The 14,448-nt window shown below is 41.7% G+C and overlaps 1 protein-coding gene across 19 annotated transcripts in view; it reads right to left on the bottom strand.

Annotated features, from left to right (window-relative positions):
* col13a1 (collagen, type XIII, alpha 1) overlaps positions 1 to 14,448 on the bottom strand; it is a 193,715-nt gene that overhangs the window by 49,712 nt on the left and 129,555 nt on the right. For 15 of the 19 annotated variants that reach the window (XM_061838092.1, XM_061838090.1, XM_061838096.1 and 12 more), the window contains 4 exons: positions 13,721 to 13,762; positions 13,603 to 13,620; positions 13,432 to 13,458; positions 13,283 to 13,327 (listed from right to left, as the gene is read on the bottom strand). In XM_061838092.1, coding sequence (XP_061694076.1) covers positions 13,283 to 13,327; positions 13,432 to 13,458; positions 13,603 to 13,620; positions 13,721 to 13,762 — 132 coding nt within the window. The remainder of the gene's footprint in view (positions 1 to 13,282; positions 13,328 to 13,431; positions 13,459 to 13,602; positions 13,621 to 13,720; positions 13,763 to 14,448) is intronic. The other 4 variants (XM_061838097.1, XM_061838100.1, XM_061838098.1 and 1 more) reach the window with 2 other exon arrangements.

Raw genomic sequence — 14,448 nt, 5'->3', positions numbered from 1 at the left:
TTTTAAAGTCAAGGATTCTCATCTTGCATAAGAAATTTGTCAAACATTGTGGTTATGCATAGTCTCACAACTGTCATTTTTTTGAGTTGTAAATGCATGAAGAGTTTGCATTGTGTCTTCTTCTTTCCTTTTGGCTTGTCCCACCATCAGAGTCATCCTACACACCACCATCCTATGCTGTCAAGCTACACTCTCCCCTACCACTACCTTAAAGTCAGTAATCTCCGTCAGATTACATAGTCTGCACAAAATGTAATGCATCTGTGTGCTTCTTCGTCCGCTCTTGTGGGTCACCCTATATTCCTGCCTCTTCTGGAAAAAATATTCACTACTGCCATTTCCATCCTTTTTGAAACACCCACCACATCTGTCCCTCAAAGTTCCATTCCTGGATGCTGTACTTACCCATCAGTTCTTCGTCACCCCCATTTCCTTCACCAACATATCCATTTAAGTCTGTACCAATCACAACTCTCTCTGTGACTGGGACGCTCAAAACTACTTCATCTAGTTCCTTCCAGAATTTCTCTTTCAACTCTAGGTAACATACTACCCATGATACATAACACTCTCAATTTCAAGTTTCAGGCTTGTAACTTGATCTCTTTTCACCTCCAAGACACAGGTACAAGTCCAGGTTGCACTGGCTTGTGCCCCAATATTGGGCATCCAAGAGAGCAGGTGGAAAGGTAGTAAGGCTTGAAGTTTAGGAGCACGGTTTAAATTAAATTACAATGGAGTACATGGGAAGAGAAATGGAGTAGGGTTATTTTATAGGAAGAGTGAGCTAAGAATGTCTTGGAGGTGAAAAGTCTATCAGATCGAGTGATGAGGCTGAAACTCAAAATAGAGGGTGTTATATATAATGTGATTAACGCCTATGCCCCACAGGTAGAATGTGACCTAGAGATGAAAGAGAAATTCTGGAAGAAACTAAATGAAGTAGTTATGAGCATCCCAGACAGAGATATAGTTGTGAGTGGTCCAGAGTGTTATGGACATGTTGGTGAAACTGGGGTGATGAAGAAGTGATGGGTAAGTACGGCACCCAGGAAAGGAACTTTGAGGGACAGTTGGTAGTGGACTTTACAAAAAGGATGGGAATAGCTGTAGTGAACACAGAAGTGGGAGGAACATAGAGTGTCATACAAGAGCAGAGATTGAAACACACATGTGGATTATATTTTGTGCAGACGATGTAATCTGAAGGAGATTACTGACTGTAAAGTAGTGGTAGGGGAGAGTGTAGCTCGACAGCATAAGATGGTGGTGTGGAGGATGACTTTGGTGGTGGGTAGGAAGATTAAGACAAAGGTAGAGCAGAGAACCATGTGGTGGAAGTTGAGAAAGGAAGAATGTTGCACGGCCTTTCGGAAAGAGTTGAGACAGGCTCTCGATGGACAGGAGGAGCTCTCGGAAGGCTGGACTACTACAGCCAAGGTGATCAGGGAGACAGGCAGGAGAGTACTTGGTGTGTCTTCTGGTAGAAAAGAGGAGAAGGAGACTTGGTGGGGTAACCCCCAAATACAGGAAGTCATACGAGGAAAGAGATTAGCAAACAAGAAGTGGGACACTGAGAGGACTGAGTTGAGATGAAAGGAATACATTGAGATGCGATGTAGGGCAAAGGTAGAGGTGGCAAAGGCACTGACATGTATGACGACATGTACACCAGGTTGGAGACGAAAGAAAGAGAAAAGGATCTCTACAGGTTGGCCAGAGAGAGGGATGGGAAGGATGTGCAGCAGTAAGGGTGTTTACGGATAGAGATGGGAATGTGTTGACTGGTGCGAGTAGTGTGCTAAATCGATGGAAAGAATACTTTGAGAGGTTGCTGAATGCAGAAAATGAGAGCGAAGGAAGAGTAGACGAGGCAAATGTTAAGGACCAGGAAAAGCACTACGAAGGATGAAAAATGGAAAGGCAGTGGGTCCTAATGACATACCTGTGGAGGTATGGAAGCAATTTGGAGACGTTACTGTGGAGTTTTTTACCAACTTATTCAACAGAATACTAGTGGGTGAGAAGATGCCTGAAGAGTGAAGGAAAAGTGTGCTCATTCCCATTTTTAAGAAAAAAGAACAATGAAATTATGGGAAACAGTGGTGGAGGCTAGACTCAGGACAGAAGTAAGTATCTGCGAGCAACAGTATGGCTTCCTGCCTAGAAAGAGTATCACAGATGCATTATTTGCATTGAGGATGCTAGAGGAAAAGTACAGAGAAGGTCAGAAGGAGATATATTGTGTTTTTTGGATCTTGAGAAATATGCTGGAATTAGTACACGGCATTTATGACAACAGCGGAACAATGGTGAGGTGTGCTGTAGGGGTGACAGAAGAATTTAAGGTGGAGGTGGGAGTGCATCAGGGATCAGCTCCGAATCCCTTCCTGTTTGCTATGGTAATGGATAGGCTGACAGATGAGGTTAGACTGGAATCCCCTTAGACCATAATGTTCGAAGTTGATATCATGATATGCAGTGAAAGCAGGGAGCAAGCGGAGGAACAATTAGAATGATGGAGGCATGCACTGACAAGGAGAGGAATGAAGATTAGCCAAAGTAAAACAGAATATATGTGTGTGAAAGAGAGGGGCAGAGGGGGCAGAGTGAGGCACCAGTCAGAAGAGCTAGCGAGGGTGGACGACTAAATACTTCGGGTCAACAATCCAGAGCAATGGTGAGTGTGGTAAGGAATTGAAGAAACGGGTCCAAGCAGGTTGGAACACCTGGCGGAAGGTGTCTGGTGTGTTATGTGACAAAAAGTCTCCGCTAGGGTGAAGGACAAAGTTTACAAAACAGTGGTGAGGCCAACCATGATGTACGGATTAGAGACGGTGGCACCGAAAAGACAACAGGAAGCAGAACTGGAGGTGGCAGAAATGAAGATGTTGAGGTTCTCTCTAGGAGTGATCAGGATGAATAGGATTAGAAATGAGCTCAGTTGAGGGACAGCCAAAGTTGGATGTTTTGGAGACAATGTTCAAGAGAGCAGACTTCGATGGTATTGACATGTCCAGAGGCGAGAGAGTAAGTATATTGGTAGAAGGGTGCTGAGGATGGAGCTGCCGGGCAAAAGCGTGAGAGGAAGACCAAAGAGAAGGTTGATGTATGTTGTGAAGGGAAGACATGAGGGCAGCTGGGGTTAGAAAGAAAGATGCAGGAGATTGGCTCAGATCGAAAAAGATGACACGCTGTGGCGACCCCTATTGGGACATGCAGAAAGGAAAAAAAAGACAAAGAAAGAAGAAGAAAAAAGAAAGAAGAGGAGGAAGAGGAGGAAGAGGGAGAGGAAGAGGAGGAGGAGCAAACCATGGCTAGAGTCCAGCTATCAGACAAGAGAGAGCCACAATCATGTCGAGGAAAATCTAAGAAGAGTTGCTGTGTTAGTGCAAAACAGCATTAACAAATAGTGTTACCAGCATTCTCTTTTTATAAGCAGCGCATACCTGAATGCTCGGGTCAACTGAAGATGTGGGGGTAGTTACTTTTTGTTTTTATGGATCTTATCCATCACACAACACGAATTCTACAACAGTGAGGTCGTGGCCCGGGCTTCCTACACCTGTACCCACAAATTTTTATCTACAAGGCGTCGGTAGAAATGCAGATAATGTAGGTTGAAAACAAAAAAGAGGAAAGCGGCTTAGACGGAGGAAGAAGAAGAAGAGGAATGCACAAACCCTACAGCTGTGTATAGCGATTTTGAATGTTGGGACTATGACAGGAAAAGCTCAGGAGTTAATTGACATGATGATTCCAAGAAAGGTTGATATAGTGTGCATCCAAGAGAGTAAGTAGAAAGGGTGTAAGGCTCAAAGTGTATGTGCAGGGTTTAAATTATTTTTATTTTAAAAGAAGAGTTGGCTAAGAATGTCTTTGAGGTGAAAAGAGTATCAGATCGAGTGATGAGGCTGAAATTTGAAATTGAGGGTATTATAATGTGATTAGCGGCTATGCCCCACAGGTAGGATGTGACCTTGAGTTGAAAGAGAAACTCTGGAAGGAACTACACGAAGTAGTCCTGAGCATCCCAGAGAGAAAGAGAATTGTGATAGGTCATTTTGGCGAAGTAAACAGGGGCGATGAAGAAGTGATGGGTAAGTACGACATTCAGCAAAGGAACTTTGAGGATCAGATGGTGGTAGACTTTTCAAAAAGGATGGAATTATCAGTAGTGAACACTTATTTCCAGAAGAGAGTGGAGCATAGAGTGACCTACAAGAGTGGAGGAAGAAGCACACAGATGTATTACATTTTGTGCAGACCATGTAATCTGAAGGAGGTTACCGACTGTAAAGTTGTGGTGGGGAGAGTGTAGCTCGACAGCAGAGGATGGTGGTGTGTAGGATGACTCTGATAATGGGTAGGAAGACTAAGAAGACAGAGGTAGAGCAGAGAATCAAGTGGTGGAAGTTGAGATAGGAAGAACGTTGTGTGGCCTTCTGGAAAGAGGTGAGACAGGCTCTAGATGGACAGGAAGCGCTCCCAGAAGACTGAGAGCCAGGCAGGAGAGGAAGACCAAAGAAAAGGTTGTTGGATGTTGTGAGGGACGACATGAGGACAGTGGGTGTTCGAGAGTAGGATGCACGAGATAGGCTTAGATGGAAAAAGATGGCATGCTGTGGTGACTCCAACAGGACAAGTCGAAAGAAAAAGAAGATCCATCACACAACAACGATAATTGACAAGTAATTTGGAAACTTTGTAATGAAAGGCTGCCTGAACAACTCAATTGAATTTCAATTGGTTCTCACATCATTGGATGGATATGTTTCAATTAGTAACTGGTGGATGGCACGGTGTATCAACTGGAAAGGGTTGGGCTCGCAGTTCTTAGGTCCTGGGGTTCAATCCCAGACCTGCCTGTGTGGAGTTTGTATGTTCTCCCATGCCTGCGTAGGTTTTCTCCGGGCACTCCGGTTTCCTCCCACATCCCAAATACATGCAACATTTATTGGACACTCTAAATCTAGGTGTGATTGTGAGTGCGGCTGTTTGTGTCAATGTGCCCTACGATTGGCAGGAAACCAGTTCAGGGTGTTCCCCGCCTTCTGCTGTTGACAGCTGGTATAGGCTCCAGCACTCCCCTCGACCCTTGTGAAGATAAATGGCTAAGAAAATGAATGGAAGTATGGATAGTCAGTGGTGGCTTTGTGCAAGTACCACTCATTTATCTGTCAGCAAAGGGATAAAAATGTGCTCGAGAGAAATTATATTATTGTCATATTCATAATTCTTCTATGACAGTAAAATGTCTGAAGATTTGTTGCTAATTATAATTTTTTAAGTTGTTCGGGGTCTGGAGTTGGCAACACTAGCCAGCCACTTGTTTTGTCAGGTGACCTGGCTTGTTCTCAGTGTTGGGCACGTTTCTTTGAATAAGAAAAAGTAAAGTAACTAGTTACCAGCAAAAGTAAAAAAGTGCCTACAATGGATTAAGGCTTGCAAAAGATCGCACCTATAACTAAATGTGAACAATATCAACAAACACAAGGCTGTATGTTCGAAGGTAAGTGAGGGATAACCATCTTCTCTGAGTTTGATTGACTTATCAGTCCATGTACATATCCTTACGTGAAATAGTTGAGACCTCTCTGTCGAACTCTCTTGGACAAGTCTGATGCATTTGGCAAAAAAGATACCCCAGTATCATCTGGAATACGTGATAGAGAATCGACTTCAAACATGTTCTGTTCAATCACCATTTTGGAAGCTTGTGGGACATGGCTAAGGGGGCAGAGCTTAAGATCGCCATTGGAAACGTTCAATTCTCTGATTGGCTGAAGAAGTAAACTTATTGTCCCTTACTCAATCATCATTGCTAAGGCAATTATCTCACCCTCCCCTCCCTTGTCACTCTGCAACACTCTGCACACGACAAGACACACACTTGCACCTGAGTCCTGTGTCTGTGTGCGCGAAGTCTGATGATAGCTTTTATGTTTTATATTGGCCGTCTTCAATAACGTGCAGTAACGGGTCTTGATAATGGTAACGGCATTATACTGACAGTCAGAATAATGAGTTAGATTACCCATTACTGAAAAAAAGTAAAGGTGTTAGTAATGCTGTTTATTTAAACGGTGTTATTCCCATCACTGTTGGTTCCTTATCAGCATAATAGAAGTTCAACTCCCGATATGTACAAGACTGAGTGTTAGCAGATATTAAGTGGGATTTAATACTTTACCATTTGTGTATTTTCATGGAATGTCAGATATTTGTTAAGGCACATTGCAAATATTTAGTATTATGAAAAAAAAGTGTCATAGATCTCCTTTAAAATGAAGATTTTAGGCGGTCAAAGACAGAAAAACATGTAATTTTCTAAATACTATATAGCAGTCCTATATGACTAATCAGATTAATCAGCATTTTTTAGTGTATTTGTTATTGCTATATGTCAGACAAGTTGCCAGTTGGTGCAGGAGATTCTCAGAAAACCAACAAGACCCAGCATTCATGATACAAACGCTCTTAAGGCTGTGTAATGGGCAATATGTTGAAAGGGGTGTGTTAAAAAAATAGCAGTCTGCTGTTGACTTTACAAACGCAGAACTGTTTTCCATAAACTTTTTTTGTTTCTAGGATTTATCAATCCTTTGACTCACTAAACTAATATTTACTTGGATAATCAGTTTTTTTCATAACTGCTTCACATCTGTGTGGCAGAGAGTCCAAGAACTTGTGACATCTTTCAGCTGTTATTCCACTCCAACATTCCTTAACAACATTACACAATTAATTTACATATCATGGTTTTGCTTCAGAAACAGCATTTTTTATGTCACCCCACAACTTTTCGATTGGATTAAGGTCCGGGGATTGGGCTACCCACTCCCTCACATTACCTTTGTTGGCCTGGAACCAATACTTGGCATGTTTACTGGTGTGTTTAGCTTCATTGTCTAGTTGAAACACCCATTTCAAGCCAACATGACCTCTTCAGGTATTTTGAAAAGTGCTAACTCATCCATGATCCCTGATATGTGATAAATAGGCTCAAGACCAGAGTAGGAGAAACATGCCCTTATCATGATGCTTGCACTGGCGTGCTTCACTGTCTTCAGTGGGTAGTGTGGGATGAATTTGTGTGAAGTGGCTTTTGTGGGTCATCTCACAAACTGTCTGTGGCCCCTGGACCTAAAAATAACTATTTTGGTCTCATCAGTCCACAAAATGTTCCTTCATTTCTCTTTAGGCTAGTCGATGTGTTGTTTGGCAAATTGTAGCCTCTCTTGCACATGCATTTTTTTAAATAGAGGAACTTTGTGGGGGATTCTTGTAAACAGATGATCTTCACACAGGCATCTTCTCACTGCCACAGTACTTACGGGTAACTCCAGACTGTATTTCATCATCCTGGAGCTGATCATTTGCTGAGCCTTTGTCATTCTGGTTATTCTGCGATTCTTTATGATGATTGTCTTCCATTTTCTCCCATGTGTCTCCAGTTTTGCTCTCCATTTTTAGGCATGAACAATGTGTTGATGGACCCATTGTCCGCAGGCTTTCAAGGTGAAATGCATGTTGTGCAGGTGCTGGCTTTATTCTTAAATAAGGGCCACGTGATTCACACCTGTTTTTCACAAAATTGATGACCTCACTGAATGGCACACTGTTGGTTTTTTAACACACCCCTTTCAACAAATTGCCCAATTGCACAGCCTTCAGAGTGTGTATATTATAAATGCTGGGACCTGTTGGTTTTCAGAGAATCTACTGCAACTACAGATAACTTGTATGATGTAGCACTAAATAAATAAATAAAATATATACTGAAAACATGGATTAATCTGGTTAGTCACGCTGGACTACTATTATTTTGAACACTACTGTATATATACACAAATGTGCCATTACAGCACAAAAATAACTGAAACACAACCACAGACATGCTTTTTCCATGCCAAGCCTACCCTGTAGCCCCTCTTTCCCGGGATACCAGGGGTACCAGTCTGGCCCTTTGCAGTCAAAGACAAATAGCAAATAGCTGTGACCTACTCAGCGTGTATGAAAATGTATAATTCCGACTGAAAACAGTTTGATATCGACATTACCTTTGACCCAGGGGTGCCTGGGAAGCCTGGTTCACCCTTTACAGCAGAGATGTAATTAACGTGGAGCATTAAAAAGACAGAAAAGGAAGAAAAAGAAGATATCTTAACTGGTACAAAAGTCATGCATTACAAAAACAAAGATGGATGAAGTCAGATGAAAAAAAAATGCAGTTTAATATGTATAAATAAGAAAGCTTCATGCAAATTTGAGGGGCTAATGTAAATATCAAGATACTCAAACAGCTGAATGGTTCCAAAACTTTTTTTGCAGTGGCCCCCTTTTGGAGATGATACAACACCCACAACATTCATTCATCATTCCAGTTTGTAGTGGGACCAGCTTCACTGACTGTAAATACTGTACACATGGACATAATCAGTTCCTCGCGTGTCCAGCCGATGAAGTTGAGAACAAGAGGGTGTCCATCAATACGCAACCATTCAACAAACATGACGTGGATTGACACCTGCCATTGTTTGTACAGGAATGGGACAATCTCAGGACGAGTTCCTCAACCCCTATTCTGTGCCCACTGAATTGACCCAAATCATACCAGAGGATCATCATCCCGCTGAAGATCACAACAACCACCCTGGGACCAGCTCACATCCTCTTGTCTAATACATATTTGCAAGCCTACATAATTAAATTGAGCATTCCCAGGGAGGACCCCATTGATAAAGTGTGTGTGTAAAACAGCAAATTACATGAAGGGAAGTTGCCATCAGGCGACAGGGCACCAAGACTATCAAAGAATTAGCAAACACTGCCTAAAGGATGAGCCGTTGGCTGTGGTTGAAGAGCAACGACATCAACTGCTCAGAACAACAGCTAACCGCTGAAAGGACAACTCTTCTTAACTTGTGGTGGAACTACCTAGCAATGGCCCTTTTGTGATAAACACCTGTGATGCTTGCCTCCTCAAGCCATCTCCTTTTTGTGGTGATGACGGTTTAAGTTGTCTGGGGCTTCACGCCCCTGATAGGGTCACCCATGGCAAACAGTGTCTAGGTGAGGGACCAGACAAAGTACGGCTCCATAAAACCCTATGACCAATAAAAATAATGGATACAGGTTTCCCTTGCACACTGAGAATCACACCTCATCCTCTGTAGAAATAAATGAATAAATTATCATTTTATATGATACAAGGTAGAGACAGTGATGGTGTAGTCGGGCACACGCCTGACTTTGGTGCGGCCAGGGTGGGATCATTTCCTTTACCGCTCAGTGATGGTGTCGATTCCCTGTGACTGACTGATGACCAGTTCAGGGTGTAGTCTGCCTTTTGCCTGCAGTTAGGTGGGAGAGGCTACACCACTCCCTTGACCCTTGTGAGGATATGCAGCTTGTAAAATGGATGGATGATTGTTAGGTGGTGAAAGAACAAAACTTAATCCAAGGCAATTATCTGGTCTTTTCCCCAGACATCCTCAAGTTGTTTATGATGCTCTACCTGTATACCATAAAAGTTGCTCAACAAAACAATCAGGTTCTAATCATTATGATCTATGGGCAAACTCTGATCTCTGGGAAAAATATAATAACTATCGTATCCCTTTTCCCCCCACAGTTAAGATGTGTTTACACTATGTCCCCAGTGACATACAGTAGTGCTGTTTCAAGCAATCATTAACAAAACAACTTGTACGTAAGACAACACAGGTGAACATGACAGGCTGTGGTTACCAGGGATGCACAGACATTTTTAAACTGTCAAAAAAATTGCTTTGTCAATCAGTGCGGATGACTACCCCTTGTTGGGGTAGTAAAATAAGGTGAATCCACCAAACCTGACAGTATGTAATTGTATGAAACTACTGTCAAGTAGAGTGAAAGCAATCACATGCATTTTCTTCCTACTTCACTGTCCTTTTATGTTTTATCGCATTCCGCCTTGTTTAGTGGGCATTTTGTTGTGTTTTGCCTCATTTTGAAACAATTCTAAAGGCAAGATGGGTAGCCGTTTTGTTGTGTTAAATCACAGCACATTATGCCATATGACAAGTACAAGCCTGATACAATATGGCTAGTTACATTCTATTATGATCCGACACAGCAAGTGGGGTCTGGCAGGTTAAATCACATCCAGAAAAGTGTCCTCACTTGTCACCTACACAATTTATATCACTAAGACTTTAGTTCAATTTAGAAGTCCTTCCGAGGGATCCCTGTTTACAACAGGGGGCACTACAGAGTTTTTGTAGAATGCACAGCTTTGGTAGGACAAAAGCACAGGTGAATCCTGATTTGCCTGCAAGTGCAAGGCTTGCTGTGTGTCCAATTTGACAGATCATCCAGTGTCAAGCTGCACATTGCGGCACAGCAGAGTGCCATGTCCAGAGTGACAATTTCTAAGTGTACATCTGCTTGGATCATGTCTAAATACTGATGAAAGGCTGACCTCTGGTCTAATGCAATTTTTATCAATTTGATCGCGGCACAGGCAGACAAATAGTGAGCTCCACTGACGTATTTCAGTCACCACTGGTTAAGACCAGGTCAGTCTGTATATTCACTCACATTGTGTCACCATGGCTAGAGCAGTGAAAATGACCTATTCACACACAGATTGGTACAATTATGCATCGTCCTCGTCCGTTTGCGTTCAAGACTGTGTACTACATTTAAAGGCCATGAAAGCAGCTGTTTTTATTGGCGGAAACCGAAGTCGACTGAAAATGCTCACCTACCTGCAGACCTGCCTGGCTGTGGAAGACAACTAAATTACGAACACCTATCTAATCCACCTCTGGCACACAGTGTGGTGCCTGGTGTGCCACATTTATACTGTTTACGAAATAGCCAACTACAGTTTTAAAGAGTATGGCATGATGGTCAACTGGTTAAAGGGTCTGCCTCACAGTTCTGAAGACCAGGGTTCAAATCCCAGTACAACTGTTTTGCTTTCCGTCTCCTTTTTGTAACATCCATGTAAATAAGAGGCGTCTTAAAACTAAATAAATAGAGGTGCTGAGGAGTGGATAATCAGAGAGTGCAGTGGTGAATTGTACGAGACAGTTCCTCTCCTCTCTCCTCGCGAGACTTGAACTGGTGTCTTTGCTTCCTTTTTTGTCCTGTTTAATGAATGTCTGATTGGTGAACCTGACAATTACAAACACAAAATTTGAATAAAAATCAATCACACAACTCTCAACAAAACGGTAAGTCGTAAAATGAGTAGATGCTACACTAGGCCACCTGTATACAGTGCAATATATGCCCACTGTAGACAAGACAGTATTGCTCGATTATTCATTTTCAAGGGAAAATGTCATTTGGTTCCATGGGTAATCTACTGGAAATTCCTTTGAGATTAAAACACTAAAGTCTATTCTGTTGTTGTTTACTAAAATGTAGAACTAAAAGCAAGAATACCTTCATTTTATGATTATGATGATAATTTGGCAAGTATTTCTTATATACATCTATGTAATGCATTTACAGATGTCATGTCAACCAGTCATGCGTGATTAAAGCATTGCAGCCTATTATACTCTAACACTCATAACTACATGCTTGGCTCCTACGTTACCTACTTCCCCTTCTCTGCTGCAAAAACCCTCTTCCCTTCATCTCCCTGATGAGGGGATGGAACAACAAAGTCAGTACCAGATCACTCATAATGAACTCAGTGGCTCACACATCAGAAGCCTAAATGTATTCTGTACTCAAACTGAAACCAGTACACTACTGTACACTACTATAGAATCTGTTTTTCATCAGTCATGATGACAGAATGAAAACAATTAACTGAAAAACAATTTCAAATGAATCATTGCAATATTGCTAAGATACGGCTTATTTTATCAATGAGACACCATAGCTAATGAATTTATTACATCCCAACTTGACTATTTTCACTTACAACTTGCTTTCTGGTCTTCCCATGTCTAGCATTTCAAGCCTTCAGTTACAAAATGAAGACCCGTGACTAATATTGGAAAGTTGGTCATATTACCCCGATACTGTTGAACGAGCACTGGCTCCAGGTCCACCTGCGATACAGTATGATTTTAAGGTTTTGGTGATTATGATCGCTAAAAAGAACTCATTAGATTCTTGAGCATCACCAGATACTTTCAGTATGTAATATTATGTCAGGCAAACAAATGCATGAAAAATCTTGCATAAAACATTTGAGAGACTTAAATAATTTCATTTTTATGTCTCTGAAATCTTTCAAACAGAACATCTGAGAAAAAGGACAAGGAACACCAAGGAACTTTAGAAAGGTTACGGACCAAAACAAGGTTGGAACAAAGTTTATGTTTTGAAAAGCCACTTCCCTCTTCCATGTTTTTGACTCTTGAACAGTTAATTAATGTAACAATTCATCATTCAGATGCCCCATGCTTTTCAAAGTCAGAATGCCTTAGACTTTAGCTTGTGACAATGGCAGCATACTATTTTTTAATCAAACATTCCAATGCATTATTGCTTTGTTTGTATGTTGGTAGGGTCACGGGGAGTGTTGGAGACTATCGCAGTTGTGAACAGGCAGGAGGCAAGGGACCCCCTGAACTGGTTGCCAGCCAATCGCAGGGCACATCAAGACAAACAGCCGCAATCACAATCACATCTAGGGTCAATTTAGAGTGTCCAATTAATATTGCATGTTTTTGGGTTGTGGGAGGAAACCAGAGTGCCCGGAGAAAATGCAAACGCCACACAGGCGGGTCCGGAATTGAACCCGGGACCTCAGAACTGTGAGCCCAACGCTTTCCAGTAGTGCCGCTCTTGTTCATTTATGATATAGTGTATATAAATATATATCCATCCATCCATCCATTTTCTGAGCCGCTTATCCTCACAAAAGTGCTAGAGTCTATCCCAGCTGTCATCGGGCAGGAGGCGGGTTACACCCTGAAATGGTTGTCAGCCAATCACAGGGCACATAAAGACAGACAACAGCCAGATTCACAATCACATCTAGGGGCAATTTAGAGTCTCCAGTTAGTGCATGTTTTAGGGCTAGGGTTATGTATACTTTTGGGGGATTGTCACCTCTACCATTTGAAATCAAAAACTTGTCTAATTCAATTTTGATTCTGATTACAAAAAGTCAGGGTATAGATGAGACATTATCCCTTTGGTATTCGGTGCGAAGGCTGTAGTTAATTAGTCACCAGTTTTAAGTGACAATTATCTAAATATTCATTCTCTGAGTGGTGCTTAATATTCCACCCCAAAGATAAAAATAAGGTAAACTATGTACCTTTAGGCCGTCAGGACCCTTTGGACCAACATCCCCTCGATCACCCTGTGGAATTATATATAGATATATGTTACCAACTCTTGTTTTAATTTTATCAATACAAATGTACACACGGAGTATTTTTGATGAAAATTCTCAAAGAAGCTCACCTTCTGTCCTGGTAAACCTTGTTCGCCCTAAAAACACCATTATGTTGATGTATTTTATTCATTTAAACAAACCTCAACTGTAACAAATGCAGTAATAACAGCTGTACAGAGAAGTGGCTGAATTGTTTTACTGTAACCTGATGAGCTTTTTTATGTTTTTTCATCTTTTACCTTCAGTCCTGGTAAGAGCTGCAGAATAAATACAAACATTCCATAGTTAGTGTAGCTCTCGATTCCATCTCTACGAAAAATGAACTTGTGGGAAGCAGTGGAAAGAATCAAAGCTCACTCTTGGGTCTTTTCCAGGTTTTCCTGGTTCCCCTGGCTTTCCCTGAATGCAAATAATTATTTGACAAATACAGTGAAGAAAATAAGTATTTTAACACCCTGCTATATTGCAAGTTCTCCAATAAACTTAGAAATCATGGAGCGTCTGAAATTTTCATCGTAGGTGCATGTCCACTGTCAGAGAGATAGATCCAGAAATCGCAATGTATGAGTTTTTTAACAATTTATTTGTGTGATACAGCTGCAAATAAGTATTTGAACACCCGAGAAAACCAATGTTAATATTTGGTACAGTAGTCTTTGTTTGCAATTACAGAGGTCAAACGTTTGCTGTAGTTGTTCACCAGGTTTGCACACACTGCGCACAGGAGCGATTTTGGCCCACTCCTCCACACAGATCTTCTCTAGATCAGACAGGTTTCTTGGAGATTTAGCTACCTCCAAAGATATTCTATTGGGTTTGGGTCTGGAGACTGGCTAAGCCACACCAGAACATTAATATGCTTATTACGGAGCCCCTCCTTGGTTTTCCTGGCTGTGTGCTTCGGGTCATTGTCGTGTTGAAAGACCCAGCAACGACCCATCTTCAGTGCTCTAACTGAGGGAAAGAGGTTGTTCCCCAAAATCTTACAATATGTGGCCGTGGTCATAGTCTCCTTAATACACTGCAGGCGTCCTGTCCATTTGCAGAAACCCCCCCCAAAAGCATGATGCTACCACTCTCATTCT

This window comes from Syngnathoides biaculeatus, chromosome 12 (genome assembly GCF_019802595.1).
Source record: "Syngnathoides biaculeatus isolate LvHL_M chromosome 12, ASM1980259v1, whole genome shotgun sequence".
Lineage (NCBI taxonomy): Eukaryota > Metazoa > Chordata > Actinopteri > Syngnathiformes > Syngnathidae > Syngnathoides > Syngnathoides biaculeatus.
The sequence above is the reverse complement of the archived record's forward strand: the minus strand, read 5'-3'. Positions and strand labels throughout refer to the sequence as shown.